A 15,816-nucleotide genomic window follows, 5' to 3' on the forward strand; every position below is an offset into this window, starting at 1 on the left:
CATCAACAAAACATACATCAAGTCACTGACTATGAAAACAACAACAAATACAGGCAAAATCTAAAAAATCAGTAGAGAAGTGTGAGAAGAAAGTGACGGGGCCATTTAAACAATAAGCTTTTCTCTGAAATCCTTATCTATGATCCATTGAACTTCTTCTATGAGCCAATTTGAACTATCAATTTCAAGATAAAGTGATAGGATTTGGAAAGGAATCAAAATTACAAAAATATATCCAAAAATTAAAGAAAAAAATTATGACAACTCGTGCATCGAAGTCACAAAACCAATAGTTAGAACATGTAACCGCTAACTAGATAAACTTCAATTGAAGGTGAAAACAAAATATACCTGTCATTACTTATTACAGGGACTGACGATTAGTTCACAAAAATAAATTTACGATTGTGCAATGTTCAAAAGAAATTTTGAAAAACTATTTTTAAAGTCTTGACAGTCATTAAAATCAATAGCTTTCAGCGGATGTCATAAAATACGTCCAGTTTTGCCTCAATGGGAGGACAACGATGTTTTCTAAGCTTTGGTAATTAATAAGACTTCACAATACGTCTTATGACTATGAAAACAACAATAATTATAGGTAAAAACCAAATATTCAGTAGAAAAAAGCAGCAAGTATCCAAGCCATTTCAACCAGAAGTTTTTCTCTGCAAATTTTATCTATGATCCATTGAACGTCGTCTTCTCAAAGCCAAAGGGAGCTATTGGTATCAAAATAATGTGATAAGATTTCAAAGGGAACCAATAATACGAAAATATCCATAAAATTTGAACATTTTTTCAATCTTGTGGCCTTGAAGTCAAATGACCAATAGTTAAAGATTAAACTGCTAACCAGATTATTTATTGTCGCAGAAGGAACGAAAGGGGTCCTTTAATTACGGAGACTGACTTATAGTTTACAAAAACAAGTTCTTGATTGGTTAATGTTGAAAAAAATTTCTAAAATTTATGTTCAAAGTCTTAACAGACATTAGCTGTCCATTTGAAGCACTATATAGGTTCACTTAAGGCTCATTACGAAAGTAAATGCACTTTCAATCAACGAGTCTATTCCATGCAAATCCAAAAACTTTGTAAAACCTAAAAAAATCAAAATTTCAATTAAAGTTACAAAAAAGTTAAGTCTTTGTTATCGCCTTCCGTCTATTAGGAACACAAAATTGATTCATTTTGTGGCGTGAAACGTAATTTTGAATTACTATTTTTGTAGAAAAAATCTTAATTTGAACAAAAACTCCCCTAAAAGGGAACAAAATCATGCCAGATTTCACCTGTTCACACAAAATGTTAAACCTCGATAACTCCTCAAAAAAAAAAACGAATTCTTTTTAATTTCGAAAATTGTCTGCACAAAAAACCCATTTGAGGATATAGTTGCTCCTCCCACAAGTGGGGTCGGAACTATTATTGTGATTTAATACAAGCAATTTTTATCAAGGTCAACGGTCAAATGCTTTTGAACGAAGTTTGAATGTTTATTGAAGCCATGTGCGTCTCTGTTATGCAAAATTTATGCCTAACTAGTTTTTACTTTTAATTGACTTCTACGTCTTTGATTTTTGCATGATCTAAATGGCACTCATTTTTAATTTTATGCAGCTGTGCTCAGCTAACGGCAATTTATCTCTGAAAGTCAAATTGATAATTGGTTGGAATTGATTTTTCTTGCCTTAAATCTTATTAATGGTCTATAGTAACCTATATTTTTGTCATTTGAGGCGCCTGGGTGGAGTAATTGCTGCTATTATCACTGATGCTGGGCGAAATTTCGCTGTTTATTGGACATAAAAAAGTTGAGAAAAACAATCTCAAGAGTCATCTTAATTGATTATCTGTTACTGTTTTTTTCGTAGAAATCTCAAGTTGTTATTAGTTGCTCCTTCAACATTTCCATACTGTATTAATTTGCATACCTATTAATTTCACGAAACATTTAAATTTTCGAGAACGTATTGTATATTGAGGTTTCTACTATAAGAACTGAGAATAAGCAGGTGTCGGTTTAGTTGTATAATCATCTTTCATGTTTAATCATTTTTTTCATCGCTTGTTCTATTACTCCCCACTGTTCTTAAACTTCTAGTAAACAGTAAAATTGAGCGCGCTACTCTTCAGACACTTCTGAGCAGTGTTCCTAGGGAAAAGAGAATTTTTGTTGAAATGTTTTTTTTTTAATTTGAAGCAACCAAACGAGAAAATATTTTATGAAACATTGTTATTACACGCCAATTTTGGCACTTAATGCTGGCTTTGTTGAAACAAATGGTCAAAATTTTGCATTAGAACTAGTTGTTATCATTTGCCTAACAAGTTCCAAAATGAATGATTGAATTTTACCCTGTTTCTCATTAATAATATCAACACTGATTTTCCATTCTCTCAAGATAATTAGTAGAACCATTTTTCCATAACTTTTAGTTTTTCTTGTTCAATTTTCTAAATCCACAGTTCAATGGTTTCTGACGACCAATCGAATTTGGTTGCGATTGGTTTAAGAATAACCTGGGATAAAAAGGAAACAAGAGCAATTATCTTTGGAGTAGTTCCTTTGTCAGAATTACTCCTTACAGTCCACTATAACTCATAACTGCCGCATTCCAACAATTGAAAATCGATAAAGCGGTTATGCCTAAAAGTTCGAAGCCCGTTTGAAATCAAGGGAAGGCTTTTGAAACTGCGCTTATCAACTCTCAAATTTTAACCGATTTTTTTCAGAGCTATATCTTGCCGGAAAACATTTCTAAAAAATCTTTCTCAAGGCTGGCTCCGAAATACAAATTGGCTAAAATCTAATTTCTAAGTAAACATGAAGCAGTGAAGGGCACTAAAACATGGATGAGCTGAATCAAAATATTGACGTTTCTTTACTTTCTGCCACTTTTATCTTTATTTGTGCACCAATTTTGTAAATTCTAAATAAAACCAAAATTAGAGCTTCACAACTTTTTTTCACTTAGGTGTTCCTAAACCGTTTTTCAGGTGTTATGATCTCGCATTTCCATCTTGTATTCAATATGCAAACACATGTACGTGGTGGCAAGAGTCTTGAGCCAAAAAAGTGCGTACGCTAATTCCTATTAAATTCATGGCCACTTTGCCATTTCAGAACTTCATACTCGCGCTTAGAGAAAAAGATATCTCATACTTGAATTGTCTTGTGATCAGATCATTGTGATATTAATAGAGCTGTATGTACAGTATCTACACATTAGTATTCATCCCACATTACAACCAATTTCAGCCAAAACAAGTGATAGAACAGAAAGCACTACAGTTATAATTTAATTCGAAATTCTCAATTAATAAATTGATTCAAAAATACACAGTTAATAAATTAATTTGAAATTCAGAGTTAATAAATTAATTCAACAATTCTAAATTTTGATATCGTGACTTTAGTATATTAGCTTTAAGTTTAGCGAGCAACCTTTGTGTGCGTTAAACTATTTAATAGTGAACTGCAATGACAATACTGTTAAAATTTAGAATCTCGCCAACATAATTTTGTAAATTTCTGAATTTGAAATACACATTTTTAAAGTTTAAAGTGAGTGAACCAGTAGTTGAGTGCCCCCTTTTTTCCAACCATTCTGAGCTAGCCATAATCTAACTACTATGGTTCATATGTTGTTAATTGTTGGCAAGATCACATACAACTACGATTCAAATTTTATGAGAATCAGAATCAAGTTTCTCCTTTCCAATGTTTTTGAGTAGCACGAGGAATATAATGGCATGTGTACTATGAGGCAGCTAATAGCTCAAAGGTTTCAGCTGTTTCCTTTCTTCCCATGCTCAGACCCTCGTTCACCCCCCCCCCCCCCAGCTCTTTAGGACAAATATAGCACCTAAATAATGGTAGACGGCATTTGCTCGTAGGGGAGACGTTAACATTACATGTCCAGAAGAAGAATGGGGCTTCTACCAAGATTAAATCATATCTCTACAATTCAGGGTTAAACTGCCGGAAGGAAAACAGATACTGAATGGCCAATGTTCACCATGTGAACATGTTTTAGTTCACGCCTTCCACGTGAACAGACATAACAAGCTAAAATCTGTTAATATGCATATCTACTACTTCTATGAAATTTTCTAGAATATTCGACTTGGCCACATTACGTATCAGTCAGATCAAAACAGTGATGCTTGGCTAAAGCGCGCAGCAGAATTCGCAGTCGCATCCACCACTGAGTCTTTGGTCTCGTAAGTTTGAAGTCTGCATCTAGAGCGACAGTTGCAATTGGTAAGAACTCGAGCTTTCCGTGTGTCATTCCTAGCACAACTGCAGATTCTGGTTTAATTGTGAGGACAGAGGCTGAAAAACAGAAATGTCTTTCAATATCAAAACCTACCCGGTAGATTATCGGAAAATAGCATCCATTGATTTCCATAACCGCAATTGGGATTGAAAGAACAAGAAAAAATGGACAAAACTGATTTATGTAAGAAAAATGCAATTTTAAAGAGCGAACTAGTTTGATTTCATTTCGTAGTTAGATATAATCCTGTTTCTTAATGAGACCAACAGATCAACTGACCAATGCCTGCCAAAAAGACAAACAGTATCCAAAAATTTAGAGAAACTAAAAAAACCAAACAAATTAAATAAAAATAAAATCATTGCTTAAGCTCCTAAAGCTTTTACCCTGCAGGTTAAATTTGATCCATTTAATTATACGCATTAACCCACGCAAAAGCCGTGGAAGAGGTTTATTGGCCAATTATGATAGAACTCAAGTTTCTAAAAAGTTCGCAATATTAATATGTTTACAACATGTGTCTCTTGAATCTCTTCACCAACACATCTGCAAGCCCAAAAAAATTCACTGGCCATTAAAAATCAATAAACTCGGAAAACAAAAATTATAAAAAATTGAAAATTTTGAATTTTATTAAAAAATTGCTTCAATTCGTGATATTAAAACGAATTTACGTTGAAAACCATCCAACTGGAACTAAAAACTATGTATTAACCTATTATCAAGCCCTAGATGAGGTTACCTGGACGCTGATGCTGGAAAAATTAAAAAATGTCACATTTTCAGGGAACTTCAAAATTTGCAAATTTTATCAAAAAAATTGCTTTAACTCCTGATACTACAGCTTTAATGAGAGGATTAAGGGGCTAGCATCAATACCAATAAGCAAAAGAGATGGTATCTAAGACTTATAAGAAGAAACTTCTATCCCGTTCCGATTTTGATTGCGTTTTTTGATACTGATTCTGTTCCGTTTAGATTGCTTCGCTGATCAACTGCTGTTTAAAAGCAGAATGAGCGACGAATGAAACTAGCCTAGAAAAGTCAAAAACATTTCATGTTAAATGTCGAAAAGGTGTAAAATGAGGTAAAGCAAAACAAACTTTTATTCGACGAAGTAAGAAAGCGCGCAATAATAGCCTGCAGAGAAGATGACAGTGGCCATTAACAAGCAATTGTTTCTAATTTTCTCAAGAAAAAATTGATACCGTTTGGCGGCTGAGTTTTATTTTGGCTTTGCATCAGTCCTATATATGATTCTCGGAGTCTCCATTTTGTGATTAGATCTAAGAATTATACCTATTTCAGCTTGTAAACTGAAGACTACTTATCTTTACAGTAAGGTTAGCCAGCAATCTAATAAACTTTGATGACCTATTGCACTGACTTAATGACCGGGCTGCATCGGTTTATCCCTTTTCGTTTCATGTTGGTCTTTTAAACTTGACTTAAACACTGCACTGAGTAATTCACCAAGTGAAAGAATTTTAAATCAATTCAGTTGAAACAGTAAGTGAGGGACGCCAGGAGTCAAACGTCAAAGTCGTCCCTTGTGTAAAATGAAATACGTGATCGAATAGTAAGGCAAATTAAATAGATCTAAGCAGGACAGTTCTTCAAACACAAAAGAATTGAACTAAAAATTAAGATTACTCTACCAGACCAATTGAACAATGCCAGCCAAACAGGTTTGTACAAAAATAGAGTAAAAATAGCATTCAATGTGTATATACTTTAAGGATCAGCGTGTTGAAAAACAAGGTCTTTGTTCAAAAATGTAAGAAACAAGAGAAAATATTTGACAAATAAATTGAAAACATAACCAACTAACGACGGGCTAACTGCTCTCAAAACGATCGGCGAGCGGTTGGCTTCGTCAGTAGCTAGCCAGTTTAGTCAGGCTAGCTTTAAATTAATTGAAGGGGCGTAAGGTGAGCGCAGCTGGGGTGCCAAGTGGATTGATTGAGGAGACTGATCTGGAGGCGGTGGGTGGGTGGGGTAAGTGATCAATTTCTAAGAACCGCCCTTCACACAAATAAAAGTCTCCAAAACAGTTTCTGTTAATCGCATAATTGAAGACTAGTGTACTGCACGACTCTAGAGAACTTAATACAAACTAGGCACTACCTCTTTATCCCGTTTATGAAGACGAAAGTCAAATGGTTCAGAGGAAAAGTCGGCCAAGCAAAAAATTGCATAAAAGAGACAAACAGGATTAACATATTTGCTAGAAATTGCTTTTGAGAGCAATTAACAATGACTTCCTAAAAAGTGCCTGTTAAGTCATTTATGATAAACACATTTCTACCATAACTCATTGTTAATGAAAATCAGAGACTATGACATTAAGCAGCTGAAGTGCGGCACAAAAGAAGCTGAAGTGCGGCATCAACAAAAAAAGAGAGCGAGAGAGATAAAACGTGAACGAGAAAGAGAATGAAAGAAACTCTATCCGACAGAGAGAGGAGATAGGAATATTTTCTATGATGGGATTCGACTCTGCAACTTCTAGCTTTCTAGCCCTGTTAGTAAATGAATCATATAGAAAAAAAACTGAAAAAGGCAAAATTTAAGAAAAAAATTTCCAACTTCGCAGTAAAAAAAAGTTCAGAACCATATTTTGTCTTGAAAGTTCTGACAAGCAACCCATCTCCGAGACTTGAAAAGTTTCGTTGGCCAGTAATGGTGGTTAAACTCAGAAAAGTACAAAAAAAATGAAAAAATTGGAAAAGAATTGCAAATTTTAACAAAAACTTGCTAAAATTCAAGACATTAACATCCTAAGAACAATTTCATTGTCTCAAGAGGCTATCCCGTATCCCTGTTTCAAGTCTGAAATAGTTTCACTGGCTCAAAGATTCATACACTTGAAACATGCAAAAAATTTTCCAAAAATGTGAAATTCCAAAACTGGAGGCATAAAAAATATTGATCCCCATGCCATTATCTCTAGAACCTATTCACCAGCTTATTATCAAACCTTTAAGGAGGTCCCAGTGCCCCTGTTGCCGGAAAAAAATTCAAAACCAAAAAATCGCGATTATTATGAAAAGTTGTATAAATTTGTGATAGAAACATTCCGTTAGATCCATAAAATATGCAGAAACATATTATCAAACACTAGAAGAAGTTCCGTGGTTCATGAGGCTAGAAAAACCTAAAAAATGATTTAAAAAATTTGGAAAACTAAAAAATATTAAGTATTAAGCATAGCCGGCAGATTGCCGGAAAATAGCCGCGATAGACGCTTGAGACCTTCCATGAATTGGAACAACTAAAGAGATTAGATAGACAGATCGACCACCAGTCCTTTAATAGACCACTAGACTTTTTGGGTTAGCTTTGGACTGTCTTTTGTATGAGACACATAAGCTCTATAAGGAAAAAGCCCTAATGGGGCTTTTCAAAATTAGGATCTTTTGACGTTTGTGCCCCCTCAGCTGTGGGCGCATATTATTTGCACCCCTCAGATGCACGTGCAATATTTTTTACATAATGACTTAGTATGTAATGGCACGTGCTCTAACTGGGGGGCGCATAACGTACTGGGGGGGGGCACAAACGGAGAAGATCCCATTATTAATATTCGAAATCAAAAACTCAAGACTCTAATAATCAAGAATTAGGGAATATATGTTTGGCACTACTTAGATGCACACTATTGACCTTTAATAAGTAAACGCTCATAAAAATTTAGGTTCCATAAGTGAGTTCAGAAGCCATTTTTTTTAGTGAGGTAAGTCATGGAAAAAGTCAATTCCAAGAATTCAGGGTAAGACGAAGCAAAAAATCTGTTAGACGAAGAAAAAAATTAGGAGCGCTATAATAGCCGCCTGGAATTAAGGACGCGGCTGTTAATAAAAAAAATTGCTAGAACTTGTGATATTAAAAAGTTGAAAATTAATCACTGACCAACAACAATTTTATAGTAACTTAATATCAAACCCTAGCGGAGGTTTTCTGACCCTTGAGGATCAAAATCCTGAATAAGGACTATAAATGTCAAAAAATTGAAAAAAATATGACAAAAATTGTCAAAATTCTTGATGTTAAAATCTTGCAAGACATTCCATTACATCTAGAAATTATACAGTAACCTATTTACCAACCCTAGAGGACGTTACTCGGCTCTTGAGGCTGAAAAAACGTAAAAAACAAATTTTCAAAAAACAATTGAAAAAAAGCAAGTTTTATCAAAAAATTGCTAAATTTGTGACATAAAAAAGTTCAAAAACTATTCATTGGCCGAAAAAATATTGCCAGTAACTTATTATCAAACCCCTTAAGATGTTTTCTGGCCCCTGGGTCTGGAAAGACCTGAAAAAGGAAAAACAAATGTCAAAAAATTTGAAAAAATAGCTCGTTTTGTCAAAAAATTGCTAAAATTCGTGATGTTAAAGTGTCGAAATCATTCCATTACCACTAGAAACTATACAGTAACTTAGTATTACAACCTTGAGGCGGCTACTTAACACATCGGGCAAAAAACACATCGGACAAAATGTCAAAAAATGTTCAAAAAGCCTAAAATTGCAAAATAGTATAAGCGGTTGCTCGTCAGTAGCCGGAAACGGGGGTGCACCGAGGGCTGATGGTGGGAGGGGGTGGTGCAACAGTTGGGTGGGGGTAACAGCGCGCTGGGGATGCGGGCAATAGTGGGGGGGATCAAGAGTGGAGGGGTCTTCAACCTCTTAAGAACCGCCGTTCACACCAAAAGTTTAAGTCTCCAAAACAGTTTCAGCTGAAACAGAGCTGAAAGGCTCCAAGAGCACTTAATGCCCGCTGGGCGCTACCGGTTTATCCCGTTTTTGAGGACGAAAAGTCAAAAGCGTCAGACGAAAAATCGGTGAAGCGAAAAATTGCATAAAAAAGACCGACAGGACTAATATAATTGCTAAACTTCGTTTGAGAGCAATTAAAAAACTTGTTTCATAGATAAAAACGTGTTTCAAATTCCCAATGTTTCAATGCTGTGATTATCTCCAAAACAAGAAACGTATCGCTCATATTTAAAAGTTCTGGCACTGAGCTGGCATATTCACAAGGCGGACCTGAGCCCATAGTTTTAAATGACGACTAAGCCCAGAAAAATTGAAACATTCTGATAACAAAACCGAATTCGTTGTGAATTAGTCTAACTCTTCACACTCAAGTCTTCAAAACCTAAAGGTTCTTGCTAAATTCTCAAAACAACTAACTTGCAGGCTAGCATAATCAGGCTGCATATATATGAGACAGACAACCAAGAACAAGAAAGTTTTTAAAATTTTAAAAAATTAGCGTAAACTGGGAAAATTAGAGAACAAATGCTATATTTCTTGACGCTAATATTATGCATAAGTGTTGAAGAAGCTTCGTTGGGAACTAGAGATAGAAAAAGTCGAGAAATGACAAAAAAGCAATATATATTTTTAACAAATTTGATCTTGATTTGATCTTGATAATATAATCTTAAAACCGCTTTCGTGAACATAAAGAACTAACCAGTAACCCATCGCAAGGCCCTAACAAGTTCCACTGTCCCCTAAGAATCCAAATATTTGCAAAATGACAAGTTTTCAAAAAATTTCAGATTTTCAAGAAACGTCTAAATTTCGGGATACAGAAACTTTGAAAAATATTTCATCGCCCCAAAAAATCATGCATTAAACTGCCCTCAAGCTTCACTGGCCTCAAATGATTGAAATAGTTGAAAATGACAAAAAAAATTGACGAAATTGACTTAAAACCTAAAATTTGAAATTTTTATTGAAAAGTCAACAAATTTCGTGAAATTAATATTCTCAAAACCACTTCTGTCATTCTAGAAATCGTCCATTAAGGCAACTTCAAGCCATGAAAAACTTTATTGGCCCCTAAAGATTGAAATGCTCAAAAATGACACATTTTCAGAAATCATTTAAATTTTAAAGCTCTTAATTTGTGTTTAAGTTTGCATCACCAAAAAATACAGCACGAAAACGGACATCAAAAGAGTTGATGGCTCTTAAACCTTTAACCAACTTTGACAACAGTCGAAAAAAAAACTAATCCAATAAAAATTAAACAAAAATTGCACCATTTTGGAGTTAAAAAGTCCCAGAAGTGACCTTTCGATCTTGAAATTAGGCCTTCCTAGCAGCTTTAGCACTCCAAAACCTACGCACTTGAATAACTTCTTTACTCGGGTTAGGACCTCTAATGAAACTTAATGCCCACTGGTCGTTTCCTGTTTATCCCGCTTTGAAAGCTCAAAGTCATGGAAATATGTGTGAAAACATCTTGTGAAAACAGACTGAAACAGTAAAGGAATCGCTGAGAGGAAACTATCAACCAACCATCATGCTTAAAATTTACGCAGAGAAATTTGAAGCCCCAAAACCGAAAAAAATCAGATTTGACTAACTTAAGACTTAACAGTGATTATGATGGTCATTCAAATAAAACAAACTGCACCAAAATTTTACCGATAGTTATTTAGTTCAATGAGAAAATGAATCTGAAGTCTATGCAGCCAGTTAGGCGAGTCAGAAGTTTTTACATGCTCAAAAAACGAGATTAAAGCTTCAAATAAACTAATAACATAGGATGAGTCATGAATTACAATAAAAGTAATTCTATTTGAAGAGACGTTGAATTGCTAGGGATTTGGCCATGAAAAACCGCTCCAACATCTAGGAAAAATAGGAGTCATATTGACGCACGTGAACGCGGATAAGGATTTCCAGCTTTCACAACTCTAATTTTGATTTCACATTGATATAAAAAACGATGCACGAAGAAATCTGCTAAAAAAAGCACCCTAATACAATTCATATTCTTCAAAAGTTTACATTAGGATCGCTTGAGTAGATGAGTCCAGCAAATACAAAAAGGAAAGAAAAAATTTATACAAAAGGACGCAGTTTGAATAAGGAATGCGGCTTTTAGCCCAACTGACATTTATAGCCCCCAGAAGAACAGGCGTTGGCCTAGCTCCGCTTGAAGCAACCGTGCGGTTAGAGAACTCAGCCTCATTGTGCACGCTCGTGGGATTGTTGGGCTTCCTGAGCGGTTTGGGCGAACCGTTCACTTAGAGCGCTATGTTGCTTTGCGAGAACTGCACAGCAATATAATGCTCTCGAGCTTCAAAAGACGCATAGTAAAACTGCTCAGACAAAAAAGATCGAATTGAAAAACGAACATGGCCCCAATAAGTGCCACAAATTTCTTTTGAAAGCAATTAACAACCAAAAAAGGTTATAACTTTAAGTTCAATCGCCGTATCGGAAATTGGAAGAAAAATTTTAATATGAACCTTTAAAATTCATTAGATGCATTTTGAGTTTTGTAGTTTTTCTGACTTATCCTTTAATCAAGACTTCATGGCAAATTAAGCATACTCTCAGAAATATATCCAACTCATTTTTGCTGCGATTTTGAAGTTCCATGTGAAAATCTATTTGAAGAATAAAATATGGTTTGCAATTTCACGTCGAAAACATCGAAAACACAGAAAAAATCAAAGCGAAATTGCCGCATGTGAACAAAAAACCACTAGCGAGAAAGTGAATTTTTGTTCAAACACGGTTTTCTCACTCTACTTTAAATTTAGAGCGAAAAAAATTCACGCCGCAAAACCACTCGCTTTTTCGCTCCACTTCCTGTTTCGGAGAGACCAAAATCACTGCTCCAATTTGACTTCAAAAATCATGAAAATGTGTGAACAGATCTTAAAAAAACATACCCGGAAGAATTCCGGAAACGACTCGAAGTGAAAACCTTTTTAACCACCATGAAACTACTCATCAGAAAAAACTTGCCTTCACTTGGCTCTTGAGGCTGAAAAAACGTAAAAAACAAATTTTCAAAAAACAATGTTGTGATTATCAATGCTGAATGTGATTATCAATGTGATTATCAATATACCCGGAAGATTACCAAAAAAACATACCCGGAAGAATTCCGGAAACGACTCGAAGTGAAAACCTTTTTAACCACCATGAAACTACTCATCAGAAAAAACTTGCCTTCACTTGGCTCTTGAGGCTGAAAAAACGTAAAAAACAAATTTTCAAAAAACAATGTTGTGATTATGAATGCTGAATGTGATTATCAATGTGATTATCAATGTTGTGAAACAAATTTTCAACGCTGTGATTATCTCCAAAACAAGAAACGTATCGCTCACATTTAAAAGTCGCATAGTAAAACTGCTCAGACAAAAAAGATCGAATTGAAAAACGAACATGGCCCCAATAAGTGCCACAAATTTCTTTTGAAAGCAATTAACAACCAAAAAAGGTTATAACTTTAAGTTCAATCGCCGTATCGGAAATTGGAAGAAAAACTTTAATATGAACCTTTAAAATTCATTAGATGCATTTTGAGTTTTGTAGTTTTTCTGACTTATCCTTTAATCAAGACTTCATGGCAAATTAAGCATACTCTCAGAAATATATCCGACTCATTTTTGCTGCGATTTTGAAGTTCCATGTGAAAATCTATTTGAAGAATAAAATATGGTTTGCAATTTCTCGTCGAAAACATCGAAAACACAGAAAAAATCAAAGCTAAATTGCCGCATGCGAACAAAAAACCACTAGCGAGAAAGTGAATTTTTGTTCAAACACCGTTTTCTCACTCTACTTTAAATTTAGAGCGAAAAAAATTCACGCCGCAAAACCACTCGCTTTTTCGCTCCACTTCCTGTTTCGGAGAGACCAAAATCACTGCTCCAATTTGACTTCAAAAATCATGAAAATGTGTGAACAGATCTTAAAAAAACATACCCGGAAGAATTCCGGAAACGACTCGAAGTGAAAACCTTTTTAACCACCATGAAACTACTCATCAGAAAAAACTTGCCTTCACTTGGCTCTTGAGGCTGAAAAAACGTAAAAAACAAATTTTCAAAAAACAATGTTGTGATTATCAATGCTGAATGTGATTATCAATGTGATTATCAATGTTGTGAAACAAATTTTCAATGCTGTGATTATCTCCAAAACAAAAAACGTATCGCTCACATTTAAAATTTCTGGCACTGAGCTGGCATATTCACAAGGCGGACCTGAGCCCATAGTTTTAAATGACGACAAAGCCCAGAAAAATTGAAAAATTCTGATAACAAAACCGAATTCGTTGTGAATTAGTCTAACTCTTCACACTCAAGTTTTAAATGACGACTAAGCCCAGAAAAATTGAAACATTCTGATAACAAAACCGAATTCGTTGTGAATTAGTCTAACTCTTCACACTCAAGTCTTCAAAACCTAAAGGTTCTTGCTAAATTCTCAAAACAACTAACTTGCAGGCTAGCATAATCAGGCTGCATATATATGAGACAGACAACCAAGAACAAGAAAGTTTTTAAAATTTCAAAAAATTAGCGTAAACTGGGAAAATTAGAGAACAAATGCTATATTTCTTGACGCTAATATTATGCATAAGTGTTGAAGAAGCTTCGTTGGGAACTAGAGATAGAAAAAGTCGAGAAATGACAAAAAAGCAAATTATTTTTAACAAATTTGATCTTGATTTGATCTTGATAATAAAATCTTAAAACCACTTTCGTGAACATTAAGAACTAACCAGTAACCCATCGCAAGGCCGTAACAAGTTTCACTGTCCCCTAAGAATCCAAATATTTGAAAAATGACGTTGAAGTTTTCAAAAAATTTCAGATTTTCAAGAAACGTCTAAATTTCGGGATACAGAAACTTTGAAAAATATTTCATCGCCCCAAAAAATCATGCATTAAACTGCCCTCAAGCTTCACTGGCCTCAAATGATTGAAATAGTTGAAAATGACAAAAAAATTGACGAAATTGACTTAAAACCTAAAAATTGAAATTTTTATTGAAAAGTCAACAAATTTCGTGAAATTAATATTCTCAAAACCACTTCTGTCATTCTAGAAATCGTCCATTAAGGCAACTTCAAGCCATGAAAAACTTTATTGGCCCCTAAAGATTGAAATGCTCAAAAATGACACATTTTCAGAAATCATTTAAATTTTAAAGCTCTTAATTTGTGTTTAAGTTTGCATCACCAAAAGATACAGCACGAAAACGGACATCAAGAGTTGATGGCTCTTAAACCTTTACCAACTTTGACAACAGTCGAATAAAAACTAATCTAATAAAAATTAAACAAAAATTGCACCATTTTGGAGTTAAAAAGTCCCAGAAGTGACCTTTCGATCTTGAATTTAAACCTTCCAAAACCTACGCACTTGAATAACTTCTTTACTCGGCTTAGGACCTCTAATGAAACTTAATGCCCACTGGTCGTTTCCTGTTTATCCCGCTTTGAAAGCTCAAAGTCATGGAAATATGTGTGAAAACATCTTGTGAAAACAGACTGAAACAGTAAAGGAATCGCTGAGAGGAAACTATCAACCAACCATCATGCTTAAAATTTACGCAGAGAAATTTGAAGCCCCAAAACCGAAGAACATCAGATTTGACTAACTTAAGACTTAACAGTGATTATGATGGTCATTGAAATAAAACAAACTGCACCAAAATTTTACCGATAGTTATTTAGTTCAATGAGAAAATGAATCTGAAGTCTATGCAGCCAGTTAGGCGAGTCAGAAGTTTTTATAAGCTCAAAAAACGAGATTAAAGCTTCAAATAAACTAATAACATAGGATGAGTCATGAATTACAATAAAAGTAATTCTATTTGAAGAGACGTTGAATTGCTAGGGATTTGGCCATGAAAAACAGCTCCAAAATCTAGGAAAAATAGGAGTCATATTGACGCACGTGAACGCGGATAAGGATTTCCAGCTTTCACAACTCTAATTTTGATTTCACATTGATATAAAAAACGATGCACGAAGAAATCTGCTAAAAAAAGCACCCTAATACAATTCATATTCTTCAAAAGTTTACATTAGGATCGCTTGAGTAGATGAGTCCAGCAAATACAAAAAGGAAAGAAAAAATTTATTCAAAAGGACGCAGTTTGAATAAGGAATGCGGCTTTTAGCCCAACTGACATTTATAGCCCCCAGAAGAACAGGCGTTGGCGTAGCTCCGCTCGAAGCAACCGTGCGGTTAGAGAACTCAGCCTCATTGTGCACGCTCGTGGGATTGTTGGGCTTCCTGAGCGGTTTGGGCGAACCGTTCACTTAGAGCGCTATGTTGCTTTGCGAGAACTGCACAGCAATATAATGCTCTCGAGCTTCAAAAGACGCATAGTAAAACTGGTCAGACAAAAAAGATCGAATTGAAAAACGAACATGGCCCCAATAAGTGCCACAAATTTCTTTTGAAAGCAATTAACAACCAAAAAAGGTTATAACTTAAAGTTCAATCGCCGTATCGGAAATTGGAAGAAAAACTTAAATATGAACCTTTAAAATTCATTAGATGCATTTTGAGTTGTGTAGTTTTTCTGACTTATCCTTTAATCAAGACTTATGGCAAATTAAGCATACTCTCAGAAATATATCCGACTCATTTTTGCAGCGATTTTGAAGTTCCATGTGAAAATCAATTTGAAGAATAAAATATGGTTTGCAATTTCACGTCGAATGTTAGCGCTGTTGACGGAGCTTT

At 34.7% G+C, this 15,816-nt stretch overlaps 1 protein-coding gene across 5 annotated transcripts in view; it reads right to left on the minus strand.

Annotated features, from left to right (window-relative positions):
- Positions 1 to 3,906: 3,906 nt before the first annotated feature.
- The window catches only part of LOC142348174 (ATP-dependent 6-phosphofructokinase, liver type-like), an 82,630-nt gene continuing 70,720 nt past the window's right edge, over positions 3,907 to 15,816 (minus strand). For 3 of the 5 annotated variants that reach the window (XM_075399411.1, XM_075399412.1, XM_075399409.1), the window contains one exon: positions 3,907 to 4,342. In XM_075399411.1, the coding sequence (XP_075255526.1) occupies positions 4,143 to 4,342 (200 nt within the window). In that variant the 3' untranslated portion in view covers positions 3,907 to 4,142. The remainder of the gene's footprint in view (positions 4,343 to 15,816) is intronic. The other 2 variants (XM_075399410.1, XM_075399413.1) reach the window with 1 other exon arrangement.

Source organism: Convolutriloba macropyga, chromosome 10, assembly GCF_964194025.1.
Source record: "Convolutriloba macropyga chromosome 10, txConMacr16.3, whole genome shotgun sequence".
NCBI lineage: Eukaryota > Metazoa > Xenacoelomorpha > Acoela > Convolutidae > Convolutriloba > Convolutriloba macropyga.